At 41.2% G+C, this 22,074-nt stretch overlaps 1 protein-coding gene across 5 annotated transcripts in view; it reads left to right on the top strand.

Annotated features, from left to right (window-relative positions):
• LOC121861399 (multiple epidermal growth factor-like domains protein 6) overlaps positions 1 to 22,074 on the top strand; it is a 107,877-nt gene that overhangs the window by 64,332 nt on the left and 21,471 nt on the right. For 3 of the 5 annotated variants that reach the window (XR_006088018.1, XM_042359074.1, XM_042359073.1), the window contains exons 6-13: positions 12,686 to 12,781; positions 17,466 to 17,588; positions 18,007 to 18,129; positions 18,962 to 19,049; positions 19,609 to 19,886; positions 20,239 to 20,375; positions 20,923 to 21,046; positions 21,587 to 21,706. Coding sequence is in view for 4 of the 5 variants with exons in the window: in XM_042359074.1 (XP_042215008.1) it covers positions 12,686 to 12,781; positions 17,466 to 17,588; positions 18,007 to 18,129; positions 18,962 to 19,049; positions 19,609 to 19,886; positions 20,239 to 20,375; positions 20,923 to 21,046; positions 21,587 to 21,706 (1,089 nt within the window). In the remaining variant the exon portion in view is untranslated. Of the gene's footprint in view, positions 1 to 1,048; positions 1,137 to 12,507; positions 12,782 to 17,465; positions 17,589 to 18,006; positions 18,130 to 18,961; positions 19,050 to 19,608; positions 19,887 to 20,238; positions 20,376 to 20,922; positions 21,047 to 21,586; positions 21,707 to 22,074 lie in introns of those variants that run through there. The other 2 variants (XM_042359076.1, XM_042359075.1) reach the window with 2 other exon arrangements.

Here is a 22,074-nt window from a genome sequence, read left to right as displayed (position 1 = left end):
AGGTGAACGCCTGAGGAAACTATTGATCCATTCTGATAATATAATCCATCCACTGTACCACACTTAAAGTCACATGTGTACAGATATATGTGATTATAGTTTGTAAACATTTTTATTTATATATCTCACGTTCCAGAGTTATTTGCATGTGTGTATAAATCAGAAGGAATTTAGTGTGAGCTATTTAATACCACTCTACAAAATATTATTGTATTTTTTTTTTAACTTTTGGAGTATTTTTATTACCTCGTCGAAACAGATTATTTCTCAATGTCCAGGTAAATAAACATCGTCAAGGTTTGTCAACTTTAAGAGCCGTGTTAAAAATCTAGTCTCATAAATCGTGTTCCAAAGTGCTGCTGTTTTCTCCTCGAGGTACAGACTTAGTTTTCTAAATGCTACATACCAAGTCAATCAGGCTAGTTGTGAGTGCTTATGTGTGTGTGTGAGAGGCTGGTCAACTATTTTAAGAATTTAGTTAGCGAGAGAAGCTTTTGGTTTTATGTAAAGATTCATGAAAGAGCCGCTAAAGATTTGTGGTGGTGCATTACGGATTTGGGTACACAAATTTATTCAAGTTGGGTCCTCTCGGTGTTGCCTGTGAGAGAGAGAGAGAGAGAGAGAGAGAGAGAGAGAGAGAGAGTCTGACGAGTATTTTGACGTCAAAGAATGATGTTTACCTTCCACTAATGATCACACACAATTACTATGACTTCTTTACGGTTACTTGGCAAAGGTATTAGACTCAGCAACAACGCAAGGAACGCTAATGTTACAGAAAGTATGGACTAAGTAGCAGTGGGGCTGGTAGTAATAGAGACATACCAAATGGAACAGTAACAGAGACCTAACATACGGAACGGCAGTAGTGGCAAAGACGCCGTCACACTGGCTGACCACCGCCATCCCTCACCTGGTTATACCGTCATGTACTTACGCGCCCAACTACTGTCCCTTTTGTCCGTGGGAGTGTATCCAGAGTGGGAGGAGGTGGTGGTAGCAGTGATGGCGGCAGAGTGAGATAGGGTGCGGCTGCGGCAGACGCTGGCCTGGGCTCACTGGCAGCGGACGTGTTGTTGTGTTGTGTTGTGTCCGCCGCGACCTGTGATCACGCCCAGGGCTTCCTGTACCCACCCGTAATATCAACACAGCCAGTCACTTACTCGCATTGTTTGTGATAAACTCGAGTATATTGAGATATTTATTTTATTACTAGTGATCTAAGCAAATTATCAGTTTGTTGAAGAAAATTGATGCAAAAAATTAGCACTTGATTTATCGTTGAATACAGTATCTGGGAATCAAGAGTGATTCATGTACAGCCAGCCACTCTAGTACTGCACGCCGTAAACAATTCAATATTTGTTGTGATTTTTATTACCTCTTAAGACTTGATGTTCGTTGGGACCTGAAGTAAGTTAGGTGATTCTTGTGGTATAGTTTGAAGCCTGAATCAGGTGACTGAGAAGCCTTAACTTTTAAATTATTAACATTGGTTGTTTCTCGGGTAACCCCCCACACACACACGCCGGTGTGGTGATGGTTCGGTCAGGAGGCCATTACTGCCCCCCTCTGACCTCTGGTTTATACACATTCATTGCCTCACTGCTCAAAGACTCCAATTCATCTGCAGGAGGCATGTCTCATAAAAAACAGTTTATATAGCGCGTCATAGTACAGTATGCTTCCGTGATAACCAGCCTTAAATGCGTCTCTCTACTCCGATTTCATTGACACTGTAATGAGTACCTGTTGCCTCTGTTACCTGTACTCGTGCATTATGCATCATACATATTCAAAGACAGGAGCAAAACACTGTGGTGTTGCCGGCAGGCAGGAGGAGGGTTGAAACAGCCTAATTGGGCGCACGAGTGAGGGAGCACCACCCAAGAGGCACTCCCTCCCAGCTGCCTCGCCACTGGCCGCACCAATATGTTCATTTATTCATGTTTGCACGCATAAGTGTTTTAACAAGTAAATGTACACACGAACGATAAGATAGAGAGGAAGAGTGTTACCTGAACACACCTGGTGGGTGTGATGTAGGTGTATAAACACGTCTGTTGGGTATTGTACCTCAGAGTGTCTTAACACCGTGCTTGAGCAACGTTTGTCACGAGTTTGTATAGCAGGTTGCTGAGGTTTAAATGTGTGTGTGTGTGTGTGTGTGTGTGTCGCAAAATAGGTATAATATCGAAGTATCAATAACTTGTATATATTTTTTTAACTTCTGACAGACCTTAAGTGATCACGTAGACAAACATGATACATATAAACCAATAGTTTTATACATAACCTAACCAAATATAATCTTATCTACCCTACTTTAGGTAATAGTTGTCTCTCTCCTGATGGTAAACGACATCTAAAATCAGAGGAAATTTTACCATATAAGATCCATTAAATTGTAGCAGCTTAATGAGATAAAACATCAATTACCTTTTGAAGATAAAAACTATTATCCTTATTTACCGTGACATATTTACTGTACACGGTATATATAGAGACATATAAAGAAATGGATATATAAATTATCCCCACACACAAGCATTGTTTCAACATATAACTGCACACCACAGGAAATTCCAAGCATATGTCAGCCGTCCTTGTATTTTCACGGCTACCTACATAAACTTGACAAGCCAAGAAAGCAAGCAGAGGCAGCGGCGAGGATGTGATATTTTGAGAGAGAGAGTGTGTGTGTGTGTGTGTGTGTGTGTATGTGCTCTACATAGCTGCTCTTCGTATCAAAACACCGAGACGCGACTTCGTATGTGTTAGGATGACCAGTGTAACGCTTGTATGACGGCCGTGTAGGGAGGAAGAGTGCAGTGTGATTCCAATTATACATGTACCCAGTAGTATATATTTATTATTATTATTTATTGTTGTTGTTATCATCGTGGTTCATCTTTCCTCTGTCTGTATCCCCACCTCCCTCCCCCCCATGCGTATTCAGGAGCAGCTGGCGTGGGACTGGATATAGGGAGACGGGTGTAGGGAGACTGGGGTGTAAGGGGATGGGTGTAGGGGGACGGGTGTAGGGAGGGATCGGGTGTAATGTGACCGCCCGCGAGGAAGACCGATAACCTGTATCAATCACCGGGAACTCGTGGCGAGTATAAGATGTCAGGGGTGAGTCGGGTGTCACCGTGTTCGGGAGCGAGTGATGAGCGTCTGGATGACCGACTCCGTAAAGAAGCTCGTGGATAAGTACTGTGTGTTATTCTCGTGACATCACATTACGTATATACCAGTGAGTTATATTTAGTAAATCTTGTGACAGTTTGGTACAATATCGTCTGTGGGCTGTCGAGGTACTCTTAAATTTATCTCTTTGACCAACAAGAATAGAATGTACACCTCTAAACCTGATAACCAATATGTGTACCTATGTCAGTCTCAAGCTCTCATTACTTATACACACTTGCATATATACCTACGGTTATACTCCTTTCACATTCGTATTAAGACATAGAGAAAGACTGAAGTAGCCATCACATCACATAAGGCCCTTATGTGCGGCGTACACGTGCTCATGTGCTGTACGTACACGGATACCCACACATCAGTCTACCCACATAACAAGAAGTACCCTCTCATCGTCTACGTCATGCTACTCTCTGGTCCAGCCCGTGTGTGTGTGGCAGCGTCCAGACTACACGTAACTATCCTATATTAAGCACACACACACACACACACACACACAAGAGACTAAACCCCTGACGTTCTGGTGAGGAAGAGAAGAACCTTACCACCGAGCTTCACCAAGACTCCCACAACACCTACACCGTATACTGTACCTCGGCTCAAACCTCGTAAGTGGAAATAAAGTTATATGACTGTACAAGTATTATACCTACGCATAAATTTCACGATAAACACGTACACTATTCTTAGCGGCGAGACTCATAAAAAAAGAATATTATTATTACAGGTTACTTGATGTAGGACTGGTCTTGAGAGAACCGCCTTGGCTGATAAGATGAAAAAGACACAGTGTTTACTCTCGTGTACAGGATTGCGTATAGGTCAGTCTGGCTTCAAACATCACTGATGAAGTTCTAATACGATATTGTGTTTTATATGTATTGTTAGACATTCTGTACTGATGGGATAGACAGTAGACATCTTCAGGTATGCCGTAAATTAGTACATCAGCAGGTGTTGTTATGTCTGGTTGGCGGTAATTCCAAGCTCAGTCCATTATCGTCAATATTAACCTAACGACCCAGAGCATTTGTTAGTTTTATGTTAAGTTCTTTTCTGGAGAGTAAGTTAATATTTTTGACAGTTGAGGCAGACATATTCAACCTGTTAAATATTATAGTTATGATATATCCTTCATAGTCACGTGGTATAATTTATTAACCTTTTAAATATGAAGTGGAGGGACTGTCATCCATTTTATTCTTTGATTTTATACCATTTTATTTTGTGATGTTTTTTGGGTAATTTGATCAGCGACTGATATTTTTGTCTATACAATTTTACTAAACAAAACTATGAATAAACGAGAGAGAGAGAGAGAGAGAGAGAGAGAGAGAGAGAGGTCACCCACCACAGTCTGAGGGAAACAGTGATTGGTTGGAGGCGCCATGGCCGGGTTAGCCAATGAGGAGTCACTAATGGGGTGCTGATCGCTTAGCCTTCACACACAAGCATTATCTCTCTCTCCCTCTCTCTCGTGTTCTATTAAATGGTCCTACATTATGTAAGAACTCACTCCACGTACACACACACAGTACGTCAACGATCTTTGTGTTGGATAAAATAAATCCTTAATTCCTTCCCTTAACTTAGAGTAAACTTTGTCGGTAGTTTAAAGTTCATGTGATTAAGATTGAGTTATAGACAGGGAGATTTTGTTAGTTGGTACAGTTTGTAAATATAGTCTTATCCGCTGTAATAATAGCTGTTTTCCTTGGCCTTTCGTGTTATAATGCCATAGTCACAAATTTAATGCTGTTTCCTTAAACGATGGCTCTCAAGTAGGTTATATTAACACGTACAGCCAGTTCCCTTCACTAGCGCGTTTACAGGGGCTCGTCATATAAACATTCCCACAAATCATTACTTTGAGATATTTGTTTTTATATTGTTTTAGTTTGATTTCATTGTATGTTTACTATTGTGAGTTTCCTTCTGTCGAATGTAAACAAACACAGGGTTGCCACACTGCACCAAACCTGACGAGGCCCTGTAAACGTACTAGTGAAGGGGACTGGCGGTAAAAAAAAAAAAAATCTGCCTTTACGGAGGTACTGTACAGGAAGCAACACACACACACACACACACACAGCCGACTTCCTCCTGCTATCTTACTCCGGTTTTATTAAGGACATCTTTAGGATTTTTATAATTATATATATATACAGTATAGGTATATTTTCTTTTTTTTATATTTAGGTTAGTTTAGTTTAGATATTGGTTCGGTTAGGTTGGGTTAGGTTAGGTTAGTTTAGTTTAGATATAGATGAGGTTAGGTCACGTTTCCTTTGTTTCGGACACATAACAACCTTACTTGATGACTAACCCTCTAAACACCCGGTACAATAATAAACTCCGACCCTCTCAAAGGCATAGAATTCCCAGCGCACCGCGAGGTAAGACAGTGTGAGAGGATATGGACAATCTTTGCTACATCAACGACCTCATAAAAAGCTCGTCTGCACCATTGCAATTGGTTAAAGAGCTTGTTTATGTTCATCGTCTCTATGGCTTCTTGGCAAGAGTTATTAGGGAGAAAATGATCGCCATTGTTTCCATTCCAGAGGCGAATATTTCCAAAGTTATCCTCTACTCGTTTTGTCTCTCCACTTTCTCGCCATTATCCATCGCCAGGAACCTTCATCCACCACAGCTAAAATACCTAAACAACTTACTTAATAACATTTTATCTACCAGCTATAGCGTGTAACATACAGCTAAAGAACTTTCACGTTAAAGTTTATTATTCAAACGTGAAGTGAAATACAGATCTTCTACAGGTGGCTAATCCAACTCTCTGGCTCAGACCACGACCCTCACCCCCATCCCAAATAGTTATGGGATATGATCAATCAGGGTAAGGAACGAGACAGGTGACTGGTGCGCCGTCTAGTAAACTCCGACCTTAATGCCAGCCTGTGCAGTAAGATTATGAGGTGCCCTGAGATTTACCTCCGCCTTGCAATCGTCTCTGCCAACTTTTCTGATCCCCTTTTTCGCCAAGATGAGTTTTCTGTCTCCCCCAGCTGGCAGAGAGTCTTATCCTATGCAATAAGTTGAGTTTCCCCATCACCTACAGGAAGCAGAGTCATAACACTTTAGTAATATAGTGAAAAAAATAACATTGGGAAACTTTATCTTGAATATACAGCTTTAATTGCACACCTGAGTATTAATTTTGGGTTATACATTGAGATTATAATTGGATCTTATATCTGTACATCACACCTGAAGCACATGTATAACCCAAGCACTGTACTACACACCTGAAACATACACCTGAATCTCACACCTGAATCACACTCTTAAGCCATGTACTTTAGCCCTCACACCTAAGCCACATAACCTGAACTCATCTGGGTTACACCTGGGATACACCTGCGTTACACACCTGGTTTACTCACCCTGTTTACATACCCGGTTTACACACCCAGTTTACACTCCCGGTTCAAAGTGTTGTTCGTAAATATTGTATCGGCCGCCATTCACACTAACACTCGTCTTATCTCGTATGTAAACAAACTATGATCTCTCTTATACAAACCAGAGGAAGTATTTAGACGTCAAACAGGCGATAGTTAGTCGTAGTTATGATTGTCTAACCAATAGTTATATCTTGGTAGTGTCAGGTGAAGAGAATAGACTATAATTATCTTTAATGCTTAATACTACAAAATTCCAGGTATTAGTCGTTTTCTCATACATAGCGTTTTTGTTTTTGTTTTCAAGTCTTGCGCATTTTGAGAGGCTTTTGTTTTTCTTTAGTAGTGGGCGAAAGAGATAATTTTTAAAGCCTTTTAAGGATGTGCTGATGTAGATGTGAACGTTCTTATTTACGTGTTATAATCTGAGAGTGAAACAGTACTCGACGTGTTATAATCTGAGAGTGAAACAGTACTCGACGTGTTATAATCTGAGAGCGAAACGGTACTCGACGTGTTATAATCTGAGAGCGAAACGGTACTCGACGTGTTATAATCTGAGAGTGAAACGATACTCGACGTGTTATAATCTGAGAGTGAAACGGTACTCGACGTGTTATAATCTGAGAGCGAAACGGTACTGTACGTGTTACAATCTGAGACCGCCATTTATTCAAGGGTCTTACCTGTCACCTGCCTATATGATTCAGGGTACAGTTCAGCATTATACTTGATTAAGGTGTTATAAGACCTCTGTAATCGTCTCCCCCCCCCTTATTAGTCTCCCTTCCGCAGTCCTTGTCAATACCTTCAATGGCGGAGGTATAAGACTTCAGAACAGCAGCGGCTATAAGACTCCCTATCGGCTAAATTCTATGACTTGAGGGACAGGTTTGGTTAGGTTAGGTTAGGGGTTAAGTATCATCAGTGTAAAGAAGAGAAGGAAGGTCATCAGAGGTCAACAGGATATGGCAGGTGGTGAAGGTGACAGGGTCAAGTTTGTGATGGGCGTAACTCAGTGGTCCGTCAGAAACTAGTCATAACCTAACCTAACCTTTCTTCCTTTCCCACTTTTAATTTTTGTTTTTTCTTTCTCCTATTTATTCGTTATTAATTTTCCTGTATATTGTATAATCGTTTTTTTCTCCATATTTTTTCGTCAATTTGTCTTCTCTGAATTATGATAGGTATAAATAGTCCTTTATTTTTTCCTTCATTTCACTTCACTTCGTTCCTCTCCCCTCTCTTACCTCTCTCCTATTTACTTCACTCCTCCTCCTCCTCTTGCCTCCCCCTATTCCCCATCCTATTCACATCCCCCCTCCCCTCCCCCTCCTATTCACCCCTCCCCAACCTCCTTCCTCCCTAAGTGCCAGATTGCAGCCTGTAACTCTCCTCCTCCGTGCTGGCAACTCCCAGAATAAATCATGACCTTACTGTGCCCGGAAACCTCTCATCACTTTCAATGGACACTCTTAACATACATATTCTTCTTTGTCTTCTTATTCTTCTTTATTTTCTTATTCTTCTTTGTCTTCTTCTTCTTTATCTTCTTCTTCTTTGTCTTCTTATTCTTCTTTATTTTCTTATTCTTCTTTGTCTTCTTCTTCTTTATCTTCTTCTTTGTCTTCTTATTCTTCTTTATTTTCTTATTCTTCTTTGTCTTCTTCTTTGTCTTCTTATTATTCTTTGTCTTCTTATTATTCTTTGTCTTCTTCTTCTTTATCTTCTTATTCTTCTTTGTCTTCTTCTCCTTAGTCTTCTTTCCCAAGTATGCAAAACAATTGACAATCGAACAATAACAACACGTCGCTTCCATCACTAAAATATCAAATGTTTACAGTATGTGGTATCGTGGTGAGATAAGAGTGAGGGTTAGATTAGGTTAGGTTAGGTTAGGTTAGGTTAGGTCAGGACAGGTCAGTAAACTCTAGTATAATATTATCACCATCTATAAATTTGCCACATTTCTGAGTCTCTACCTAACTGTAATAAGCTACACGAGATATTAAATCCTCTTCTAAGTGCTCGTTGAAATAGTTACTTTGTCGGGTGGAGAAGAGAGAGAGAGAGTGTGTGTGTGTGTGTGTGTGTGTGTGTGTGTGTGTGTGTGTGTGTGTGTGTTCACTCTTTGTTCCACTCACTTCTTAACATGATCTACTCCATCAACAATGCTTGACGTGAGGACAGTCATGTATTCTAAACCCAACTCTCACCTAGAACCTTAATTAACAAGAGATACACTTTACCTCTAGTAGAAATTGGGATATTAATTTCCTCATATGCTTTAATCCAGATACGAGATAATCCCCAGAATTAATTGTATCTCGCTGGGCTGGGCTGGGCTGGGCTGGGCTGGGCTAGGCTAGGCTGGGCTGGGCTTTTCCTATCTTAATCCTGTAATAATTAAAGTTTTTTTTATATTTTTTTTAATATCTAAGCTAAACGCATTAACAATTCCAAACAGTTATAAGAGTGACAAAAACTATGATAAATAAATGCCTTCGATGTCTGTCTGTCTCTCTGTCTGTCTGTCTGTCTGTCTGTCTGTCTGTATGTATGTCAGTCATTATAATCACCGTAAACACTTTAGTCAGGACACAGACTTGAGTTCCTCCTGCAGCCACATAATAACAACTACAGTATAGTCAGCTGCCAACTAGGTGTCAGGTCACAGCTGCTACCATTTATCTTGGTGAGGATGCTTATAAAAAAAAAAACATCCATAGTAGATATTAATATAAATCCCTAGAAGAAAACTAGCACCTTTGAGACTCTTGACAATAGTTAAAGAATTTGTGTTGTATCAAATGGTGGAAAATGTTGGGAATGTTTTAATGTTACTGGAGATTAGAGAGAGAGAGAGAGATATTATAGTCACACCCTGGTATATAACTTGTGTTTAGATATGATTAAGTATTATATCTAATATATTTACTTTGAATAATCTATTTTACAATTCAGATTAAGATACAGACACAACTTTAGGATAGGTTAGGTTAGGTTAGATAAGATTAGATATGTTAGGTTAAGATACACACAACTTGAGGTATAATGATCGGTTACAACACCAAACTTTACCTCTCTGTACCAACCTGTACCATTATTCTCCCTAATATACGACCTTATATGTGAACTCTCTCAGACACGAACGCCAGATGCCACAAAAAACACACAATATATCGGTACTACGAGATGAGAGAGAGAGAGAGGGAGTCAGGTGTACTGTACCTGGGGGTAAATTAATTGTTACCTGTGTAGACGCCAGGCTGATGATACACATGACAGTAAATATAGAGATATGTTCACTCTATAAATAAACATTACTGTGTGTGTGTGTGTGTGTGTATGTGTGTGTGTGTGTGTGTGTGTGTGTGTGTGTGTGTGTGTGTGTGTGTGTGTGTGTGTGTGTGTGTGTGTAATTTCAGAGCCAATATGCGAGATGAATGTATGTCTTGTGATGCCAACGTTTCCTGTGTGTCAATACCGATGTGTTTTAGTTATCTTAGGTTAGGTTATGTTAGGTTAGGTTAACTTAGTTTAGACGAGGTTAGTTTAGGTTAGGTTACGTTAGATTCGGCATGTTTTCTGTGATGGCTTTTTCTACCTTTCAAATTTATTCCCTCAATGCGGTTCTTGGAGCTGACGAAGGCCCTTGAGAACATCTACCGTCTGGTGTTATGACAGACTCCCCTGATTTACGAGACTCAGACAATAGCTGGTAAATGAATGTCTCCTTGTAGCGTAAAATACTTTTATATTTTTCTATTGCACAAAGTCGCCATGTTGTTTTATAGCCCAGCACCTGCGTTACGCCCACTACCTGTGTTACACCCACTACCTGTACACCCCCATTACCTGTGCCCCACTCACCACCTGTGCCTCGTTACTCACGTCTCACTCTAACAATAATACAACAGATTCATCCTATAAACTTATTGTCCTTACTGTACACGTTGACGGGTTCTCAGTGACAGATATACATAGTTGGGGTGTAAGGGGAGAGGGTGAGAGGGGAGGACGAGGTGGGGAGGGGGACCTTATCCACAATAGGTAGAAAGCAAAGGTGAATGAACTGATAGTATGTGTGATGGGATAGGTTATTGAGGAAGGTAGTGGATAGAAGATAGAGAATGAATTTTGCTGGGTGTAATGGATAGGCTAGGATAGATATCAAGGTTTTAAAGAATGGATTGAATGTGTCAGGTACTTTAGGGAAGAGAGTGGGAGTAGTGTAGACGGAGATGGATGAAGAATTAACGAAAGGGGGGGAAAGGGAAGGATGGTTGAATGATAAAGAAAAGAGGGAATAGTCTGAAACGAAGATAAAGATGAGATAATAGACGAAACAAAGGATAAACCGAGAAGGAATTAGAGGAGAGAGGAACATTTGGTATACCTTAGGCTGAGATGACAATGTGGCAGTGAAAGTTATACTAATTACCATGTTTCTCGGCTTTACCTGTATTATTACACACCTGTAGGTAAACGAAACATGTTAGGTGATTTTTATAATGACAGAATCAGCTGTTTGTGTTTTGATTTGGAGATACTTAAGTGTAAGAACCCACACACCTACACCTTGACAGATCATTCATATACACAAATACCACCAGACTGGCAACGGAATGTAACATATGCACGCTAGGGGTATCGTGCGTCACAGGAGAACTTGGTGCCAACACTCGACAGGAAGAAATTTGTTCGCAACGATATTTCTCAAGTACATCTTTTCTCAGTTGTTTTATTGCCTGAATTTTTTTTTTTTTTACTTTAAAGTTACGGTGTGACTAGTAATGGGGAGGAGGGATGTTGACTCTCTTGTTTACCGTTTATATTAAAAGGTTCACACACTCACACAGGTAACATATTGCAGCGAACAGATGGCAACAACAAGGAACTTCTTAGGAGGTAAAAAGCAACAGTGTTAGATAATTTTACTCTTTTATGTTTACAAATAATAGTGTACTCAGTGTTATCACGAACTAGCAGCGTAAGAAAATAAACTGAGGACATTGTGAAGATAAGAATATCCTTTAAGTCCTGTATCCTGAGTTAATTTATTTTATTTTAATTTACTCTCTGGGTCAACAGAGGCATGCTGATGCTGTCTAGCCTAGCCTAACCTAACCTCCCTTCCTCTCGTGGATGTATGATCTTCTAGAAGGTAAAATTTACAATGAACAACAAGAAAAAAAGTGGATTACCCAGAACTCAGGTAATTTAAATCACACCTGTTGATCTGTTCCTATAATCATCTGTTCAACGATGTAATTACGGCTGACAGAGTACTATTTACCTCTGATGTTGATTGTAAATTTTGTGTTAGATAATTCTGGAGTATCTGCATCTCTATCACGACGAAGAAGGGAAGACGACGCGGTAAAAGAATCCTCCCCTAGTGTTGTGAGAGGTACTGCGTGATTTGGCGTAGCAGAAAACGTTCCTGGATGATTTAATGGTAGACTGTGATAAAAAGTTCATTTTTTTTGTTTTTTTTTTTGGTATTTTTTAATGGTGGGATTCTTTTCTTTTTTTGTATGTACTTTTTTCCCACTTCTGTAAGTCTAGTGTAAGGTTTGTCGTGTTCAAGTGTAAGGTTTAGTCGTGTTCAAGTGTAAGGTTGGAGAACTGCCCCAAGGCTCACTGTATCATCGTGTGTACTGTTATGGCACCATCTTGGGCTGTGTGTGTGTGTGGACAAACCTGTAAAGGAACTTGTGTATGTCTTGTCAACCTTGTGGTCTATGATGAATACAAACAATGCATAGATTAATTCACTCTGTTGTTATTAGACATGAAAACAAGAATATAAATTGAACTGTGATGTGACATTAGTGTGGTGGAAATATAATAATTACTTAACATTAAACAGGAAAAAAGAGCAGAAATTAGACTCCTATTTATGGAGATAATGAAGAATTGTCATCCAGGTGTAGTTAATTAGTGGAGACGGAGGTGAGGACAGCTGTGGTACAGGTGTGTAAGTGTGGCCAGGATGGGTGCGGGACGGCACGTGTTGCGGGCAGTGTTGCTGATCTGTCTGGTTACAGCTGCGTGTGGCCGCATCTTCTGCTACAACGGTGGCCGCTGTGTCTACAACCGCTGCATCTGTCCCCGAGGTTACTACGGCTCCCGCTGCCAGTATGGTGAGTAGCCTACACCTGTCTTGTGCATGTGTCTGTTGCCATTAAGGTAGCACCAGTGAGCCATTTGGTTAAACTCAGATTCTTTAAAACTCTCCTACTTTATGTGTAGTTTCATCTCTAAATCTTCACTACCATTTTCTCTTCCTATCTCAACTTTCCATATTTGCACAAAACACAAATATATAACTACATTAACACTCACATGCAACACCTGCCCAAACACTACAACACTCCTTCACAGCACACATACAAACACAACCTACAAACATGCATACAACGCTTATAAAAACAAACATATAACTACGGGCAGCAGAGTACATATACCACACTCTCTTCACCTACACATTCAGCAAACATGAAGGTAAGTGTACGCTATAGTGAAGCTTTCAGGCTAAATTGATTATCACTGACTTCTTGCATGTATCTGTCATAACACTTATCTTGTCACACCTGTGTTTGTATATTTCTATCAACACGAGGTAACGCTTGGAGACATGTAAAAACTGATATTGTGTAGTAATTTACACTAAAATAATTGAATCTTAGAGTTAGTGAGAGATGTATTAGACAAAAGAGGAGTAATGATGTTCTGAGCGGTTGAACTCGGGATCAGCGGAACACGACGCCCCGGCAACTCTGGTATACAGTACAGTGTTTGTCGGGTGGTTTTATCTCTCACGGCAGACCCAGGAAGGACCATCAACCAGCGATGACTGACGATGGCCATACTGCCTGGCCACCGGAACCCCTCGTGCTAATGTTTACCTTTTAGCTGAGCCACGTCCGTCCAGGTGGCTCTTCATCAACGTTGTTCTAGCAAGGAAGGGAGAGAGGAGTAAGGAAGGGAGAGAGGAGCAAGGAAGGGAGAGAGGAGCAAGGAAGGGAGAGAGGAGCAAGGAAGGGAGAGAGGAGTAAGGAAGGGAGAGAGGAGTAAGGAAGGGAGAGAGGAGTAAGGGAGGGAGAGAGGAGTAAGGAAGGGAGAGAGGAACAAGGAGGGGAGAGAGGAGTAAGGAAGGGAGAGAGGAGCTAGGAGGGGAGAGAGGAACAAGGAAGAGAAGGAGTAGAAAGGAAGTATGAATGTTAAAGCAGTTATTACAAACTAGGAAGAAGGATGGTGAGGGTTTTGAGGTGGGTGACGCCTTCAACACAGAGAGCCCCGTGCAGAGGGATTAATGGGTACCAGTCCTAGGTTGTCTGTCTTTGGGATAGACTTATGTACTAACCAAGGACTGAAAAAAACAACAGATGTCTTATCCTTGTGTGCTACTGTTGTCTGGTCGAAGAAGAGATGAAGACATAAGCCATGGCAAACAAAATAGACTCTAAAAATATAGATACTGTAAAAATCAATCAGATATGGATCATCTAAGAAGCTACCTCCTGTGTCTTCCATAACTCACCGTAATCACATAATGATAGTGATTATGGCATATGAGATACTCTGCCTCGTCGTCGCCCCCACAAAACTTATAGGTGATAATCTACGTCGGCTCGGGGTCTCTTAAGTGTCGACGAGAAGTTATCATTAACTCCCAAAACTGCCAAGAGAACACCAGTTTAGTTCTGATATACACTCCGTCTTTCTCTGGCTACCATATATAGCCACACAATATCGACCAGCCCAATGTGTAATGGTGGCCTATGTTGCTTCTTAATTGAGCTTCAGAACATGAGAAGCAGCAGACGGTATAGGGAATGGTACTCAAAACGTATTCATTACCGATAAACAGCTGGCAGTCATTTATACAAGGTAATATTGCCGTTGTTATCTTTGGTTCATAATGTAGGTGTTGTGGTATTTCGCTGCCTTGAATCAGTGTAGAAAAGTATTATAAACAAATTGCCACGAATGACCTTACCCCCAAAATTTACAGCATTCCACCATCTCAGAGACATCTCGTAACATTCTTCAGTTTGTAGATAATTCCTGTCACTACAAACGATCCACAACTCATCACTTCCCACCCACCTTCATCCGACACGAGAACATCTGAGACAGTTCCATATTTTTGCTGTTGATTCTTTATATTCAGGGATAACCACGACGCCTCATAGCCTAATACCTGTCAGTATGTTTCTCTTGCATCATGTAACGCTAACTCGATATTCTCATCTTTATTCCTCACGTTTATCGCAGCCTCGTATGTCACCACCCTTCTTATCCCCACGCAGAAATACATCCTCGTCTCCACAAGAAACTCCATTACACCTTCATCCATCCATCTATCCATCCATCCATCCACATCTCCGTCCCACTCACGAGAACCCACCACTCACACCCTTCCGCCCCTCACATAATTCTTAGACACGCCCTCGTCCCACCCCCACGTGCAAACTTCCGCCCTAACTTCATTTGCATACCCCGACTCCACCTTTACATACTTCCCCCATCTTCCGCTCTCCCTCACACGCTTCCCCCCACCCCTTACACTTACACTCTTCCCCCATGCCACTTTGCCCCGCTCTTCCTACACTCATTCCCACCTCCCATTCCCTATCCATCCAACTTCAGTCCCACACGCCGGACGCCTGGCCTGGCATAATCCTTCCTGCTTGTCCTAATGCGTGACGAGTGGCGCGTTATCTCGGCGCCAGTAAGACCGTCAAGAGGAAGAGAGTGATGGAGACGATTAAAAAAAAACGAAAAAAAAAACGTGAATTAGACAAATTGTTAGGTAGTATGGGGTGGGACTCTGAATGCACTGTAAAGATGGTGTGTGTAGTGGGGACGATGCTAGTGGCGTCTTGGTAGACTTATGCTTTTATTGCGCCTCTAAACCCAGAACAATAACAGTCACAGAAAGAAATTTATTCCATTTAGGTGTTTTGTTAATTTTCCCCAAATATCAGGAGGAAACATTAATGATAAGGTTATATATAAATAAATCTTTATATCGTGTGTAATTTTATCGTAATGTTTGTGTATATTTATTGCTATTAGTTTAGTTATTGCAAAACATAAACAACAGCTTACAAGTGTGTTTCTGAGGCTATAAATGGAAATGGTATAAATACATGAACACAACTTATGATCAGTGTACTGTAACACTTGATAATGTACACAGAGAAAGTACCAATAGATGTCAGTTAAACTAACGTCAAAATTAGGACGACGTAAACTGGTCAACTGTCAGCAGCTCACTGCGGAAACCAGCCTTAAAAACTCAGCGTAAAAGCAATGAAGGATTTTATGATATTTACCAAATATGAATAATCTACCATATTAATAGTTAAATAGCATACGTAAGTTCTATCCGTTTAGTCTAATATTAAGAATTCCAGGTTGAAAATAAGTTCAGGAATTGTCGTCTCGTTATTACCTAAAGGATTATATAAATAGCCTCTTAATTCATGCAAGTGTCTCGCCTGGCAGTGTATCCTAGTTTCGAGTTTCACAAGACAGCAGGAACCACATAAACTTTGCTTTGGATTTCATGTATAACCCGTGAACAAATGATCAAATAATAGTATCCGTGTTAAATTTACTACATTATGAGTGTTAAATAGGCGCCTCTAGTCTGTCATATTAAGAGAGCGTGGCTGGTGGAGTGGCGGCTGAAGCAGATAAATAATTCCCTGGTTATGGTGGTCAGAGCAATACACCTTCGGGAGCCTTATATGTCCCAAGGAGATGACTATCGTGGGTGTTGCTCGCTGGTTATTGTCTTACCCATGAGGCTATCGTCTCTTCGCTGAGGCTATCTGTTATCCACTCTTACTCATTATGTGTAATCTTTTTCTAATAATTAATTTCACGTTGTATCATTATCGTTACTTAAACTGTAATTTTGTTCATTAGAGGTGAGGGTGATGATCTCAGCTTTTGTTCCAGCGGCTGTTTGGAAGGTGTGCGGGTAGGTTTGGGCGTCGCAGGCAAGATCCAAAACTAAACGCATTTTAAACTAAATGATCACTTCTTCCTACGCGCTTCTTCTCCACGATTAAAGAGTACCAGCGCGAGTACCGCATACTACCTAGTGTACCTTGACTCGTACCGTCATCACCACCACCACACAACCCGAACCACAATCTCCAACAACCACTAACACAACCACACGCTACCACCGACGTATCACCACTACCATCGCTACCAGTACGCCTCACAACGTAAATAATTTAAGAGTCTCAGATGACCGTCTTCCCAAATTTGGCTAGATACTATACATCTGCTTCTCCTAACACCGCCTCCTCCCTCCCTTCGTTTTTTCTATCTCAGGGCCAATAGTAAACTACGTTGATCTAATATTAGAAGTTATTACCACACTGGGTCTATTCCTTCTCCTTGTTCCAGTTTTTAGCGTCACGTTAGCATTTCTATTGTCAACTTTTTCATTACTCTTCGATTATTTCACGAATCTTCGGCGTTTTTGTTGGATTTTTGTCTGCACTGACCAATGTTGTAATAATTTTAATTGTCATATTGAGCCTTTGATGCTTTTGTATGTTGTTTTAGGTCTGATGATGACAAGAGATAAATGTTAGATACAGTACTGTACAGTCACCCAAAAAAGTCCTGTCGCGAACCATGAAGCCGGAGATTCAGACTCTTGAATCCGAAGCATTTATGGACAGAATAATGTATCAGTGTCTACTGCTTCGGGTTCATGAGTCTGAATCGTGGTTCGCGACAGGACTTCTTTGGGTGACTGTAAAGGTTGTCGTCTCTTCCTGGCGGTGTTGACAGATAGAGACGAGTGTCGAGAGAACAATGGCGGCTGTGACCAGACTTGCAAAAATTCTGTGGGCTCCTTCATGTGTTGCTGCAGCCCCGGCTACAGGCTCCTGCCCGACAACCGCTCCTGCCAAGGTACAGTAAGTGGTTGTTTCCTGCACTGTTATTTTTACTGTATTTGCTGCAGCCCTGACTACAGAATTCTACATAAAATTATCCTTAAGAGCTATGCTGGTGCTCCTGAAGTACACCTTGACTCGGTAACAAGAAATCAGCATCATAATCTTATTGACAGCAGCTTCCATATCTCAAGTAAATACCCTGATTTAGTAACTTAATGAGGGGGACTTCCTCCCTTACCTGGATATGACAATTACTGTCATAAACAGTGATTACCGTTAACAGGTTCATCACTTGACAAGATCATTGTTCATAGTTCCTGCATGTTACCTTCTGTTTATCCAGTTTTATATTGAACTTTTTCTTAGCGACTTTTAGTAATCGATATCACGTGAATATTAGGCACCCCAGTAATAGTGTTGTTGTATGACAGACGTGGACGAGTGTGACTACCACAACGGCGGGTGCTCCCACGAGTGTGTCAACACGGTGGGCTCCTACCAGTGTCGATGCGGCTCTAACCAACGTCTCCTCCCAGACGGCCGCACTTGCATAGGCGAGTTTCAGCCACTGCCATATGTCACATAGTTGTAGCTAAGGCTTCTTGACTTGATCAGAAGGGCCCCAGTCCTCGTAGGCCCCATTATGTACTTATTATTCTATTACTTGTACAACACCGATCAGATCAGGGCAATGTCCTTTGATCACCCTCACATTATTTCCTCGTTTTGCTCCATTATGATTAGAAACTTCGGGTAACTAAACTTATAACTCCCTGGACTCCTCCTGGTGGATTCTACCAAGGATCACTGAATAGAAAACACTTCACATTGCATTGGAAGGTTTTCAAGATGCGAGTTTCTTAATCAAATGAGAGCAGTTGTTGTTCCACAGGAATCCACTATAGATTAAGGGTCTACCAGAACTCGGGTCTATTTTTCCTGAAGCCACAAGGTCCGGTAGCTGGTTTCTGCCTGTTGTTTCCACTTTCACCAGTTAGTGGTCCAGCTAGTTTTCTATTCCAGTCGTCTCACTTCAAAGTAAGACCTGAGTGTTGCCTCCTGCCCTGTGACTGTACTTGCAAAGATAAGACTTGGTTGAAAGATGAAAAGAACAAGGGGGTGAAGAAATTATGATAATGATGAGAAAAGCGAAGACAAAAGCACCTTTCCTTTACACTATTATCCTCCTCACTGTGATAATTATTTAACTTGTTGAATGGTAAAGAAGTTGGAAGTACTTTATTTCCACCTGTGTTTATCTTGAGTAACAAATAATTTCCTGAATTTATGTGAAAAAAGACACTGCAGTTTAGCTCTACCATCAACTTTACCATCCTGTCATTTTAGCTGTTCATAGTCTTCCTCACTGATGTGTGTCTCATGCAGGTGAGGACCTCTGTAGTGTGAGGAATGGTGGCTGTGACCACGTCTGCAACGACTCATCCAGGCAGGTCATCTGTTCCTGCCAGCCCGGGTATGTTTTGAATAATTTTCTAATATTTAATGTATTTTGCTCCTTGTAGTTTGCTGAATTATCAGTTATTTCGGTGGACACTACATTACAGTATATGTAATTTTATGTACTGTACAGTATTATTCTTGTACTGTACTGTAATTTTTTGTCAATAAACTAACTATATACTAACAGTAGCTCTGAGAGAGAATGGCATTATGTTTGTTTACCACAAGGCATTCTGGGAAATTCTCAGGGTTTGTTTCCCTATGTATGGTTCTTGGATATTGAAGTACTATACAGTTATCAATTGTAAATACATATGATATCCAAACCCACCATAGAACACTGAGGTAGACTTGTAGTCACCTTGTCCACAACTCCCTCTTCTAAGGTAATGAATTGTAGTCACTCAAAAAAGTCCTGTCGCGAACCATGAAGCCCGAGATTCAGACTCTTCAATCCGAAGCATTTATGGACAGAATAATGTATCAGTGTCTACTGCTTCGGGTTCACAAGTCTGAATCGTGGTTCACGACAGGACTTTTTTGAGTGACTGTACAACTTGATTTTGTTACAGATACCGTCTACAGCGCGACAGACGGACATGTGAGGCAGTGGATCCCTGTTCTGAGAATAACGGTGGCTGTTACGACCGCTGCCATGTTGAGCAAAGGCAGGCACGTTGTTCCTGCCGGCGAGGTTTCAAATTGGCTGACGACCAAGTGTCCTGTGTTGATCTGGATGAATGCCAAATACCCGAAACTTGCAGCCATCAGTGTCAAAACACTTGGGGGTCCTACCAGTGCCTCTGTAACCCCGGCTACCAGCTGGGCACTGACCACAAGTCCTGTTTTAGTAAGTAGTGTCAGTTACTCATGATTGTCACTCACTAGCTGGTGGTCCCTGAATGACCTGACCCCTATTTACAGATTTTGGATTATATGATTCACTTCCCTCCTTCTCACAATAGTTGACAGATATTACAGTGCTGCCCTCTATGGTCCAGTCTTGGTCCACTACATGGAGGGTATCAGGTTATAAATACAAATAATTGTTTATGTTCAGCATGTTTCCCATCCTGCTTTATCTTCCTACAGTCATACATAACACGTGTCCCTCATGGTCTAGAAAAATAATAAGTGGTAAACTGATGGGTTACAAATGTGAACAGTTAAGGGGACCGACTTTGCATGTCTTTTACCATCAGTGATCGACATGGAAGTGATTAATTCATGCTTGGAAAACAACGGCGGCTGTCAACACATGTGTCGTCATGGTCCAGGTGGGGCCGTTTGCACCTGTCATCCAGGCTATCTGCTGCAGCCTGATCGTCGTACTTGTCAGGTAAATGAGAGCACTTGTTCCCCAGGCTACCTATCCCAGCTTAATAGTACCGTCTATTAGGTGAGTCTTCAGTACCGTCTGTTAAGTGAGTCTTCAGTACCATCTATAAGGTGAGAGTCTTCCACTGTTGTCATTCATAAATAAACACTACCTTTTATTAGGGAGTACCTAGGCAGCTGGACAAGAGATGCAATGGATGAGATACTTAATTCTGGGTTTTGGGTGAAGGTTGTTGAAATGTTAGTCAAAGGTGGAGACGATTAGCCCCAGAAATAACGTATGGAATTGAACCAAAATTTCTGGAGATATTATTTGCATGATACCGAGTCAGTAAATGGAAACGAGAATGAACAGTGTAAAATATGGAGGAAATATATAAAGGCGTTTGGACATTAACCATCTGTTCCATCTTTACCAAATGTCAGAAGCCTTTCTTTAGAGAGTCTTGTTGCTTAGTTCTCCTTTTCCTCATTTCTCTTCTGTGCGTAGGTTACAGCTGTTCTTTATCCCTGTCACCTTTGGATTACTATCTGTCTGTATGTCACAGGACGAGGATGAATGTGAAGCGAGAACCCACCGATGCCAGCAGGAGTGTGTCAACACCGCTGGCGGCTACGCCTGTGCCTGCACCCAGGGCTACATTCTCAGTTCCGACACTTTTACCTGCGTCGGTAAGTGACCCACACCTGCCTTATTCTTCCAGGGTTACAGCTCACACCTCCGACATTTTTATCTTTCTTAGTAAGAATCACTTTTAACAAAAATGGCCTCACCTTGCATGTGGCTCGTGTTAGTACGGTACATAAAATTATTTCTCTAATCTTTCCGTCTTCACTACAGTCTGACAACCTTTTACCCCTTCATTGTCATGGCTCTAAATATGCTTATGAACTTTCTTTTTAAATCATATATTTCCTGTTGTCAATACTGTACTTTATCAGCAAGTATTACTGACACCTTCTTCCCAGTTCCATTATGCCCTGTCCATCTGTGTATACTCCAAATTAATATGTCATGCAGCAGTATGTTTGAGTCGGTAAAATAAAGTGGGTGTGTATTTTTCTATCTGTAATGGACTGAGCACTGTGTAGTCTGTTTTGTTTATCTGTTATTATAAATCTTGTGAATGTGTTATACAATGGAACAGAGCTGTGTCAGTGCTGTAGGAAGTAGTGTCACCATCACCCCAGTAATTCATTCTATATCCTCAGATGTGGACGAGTGTGAGCGAGAGAACGGCGGGTGTGAGCACGAGTGTCGCAACACCCAGGGCTCCTTTGTCTGTTCCTGCCGCAGTGGTTATAACCTCATTGATTTCAACCACTGCGAGAGTAAGTTTAGACTGGATGCGTCCTTCTTAGCTTACCTATGTCTTTGGAAATAACTATGTCATCCTCAGTGCCTTTCATGTCTCATTTTTTTAAACCGAGGTGATGGTAAAAATCCTGCATTATTAATATACATTGTCTAAAAAGGATAAACATTAATTTTATCAGTGAGGATTTTTAGATATACGCTGTAGGAACAAGGTAAGACGTGTTATATTTGCTTAGGAGTGATGCAAACCGAGTAATGTGTCTTATAAGTGATCTGTAAAGTCAAGCATTTACTCAAAGCTCATACTACCACCCTCTCCCACCTCTCACCTCCTACTTCCCCCTCCCACTTCTACATCCCACCTCTCACCTCCCACCTCTCA

The sequence above is a fragment of the Homarus americanus genome, unplaced genomic scaffold (assembly GCF_018991925.1).
Source record: "Homarus americanus isolate GMGI-L3 unplaced genomic scaffold, GMGI_Hamer_2.0 scaffold24260, whole genome shotgun sequence".
Lineage (NCBI taxonomy): Eukaryota > Metazoa > Arthropoda > Malacostraca > Decapoda > Nephropidae > Homarus > Homarus americanus.
This window is presented reverse-complemented; position numbering and strand designations above follow the sequence as displayed.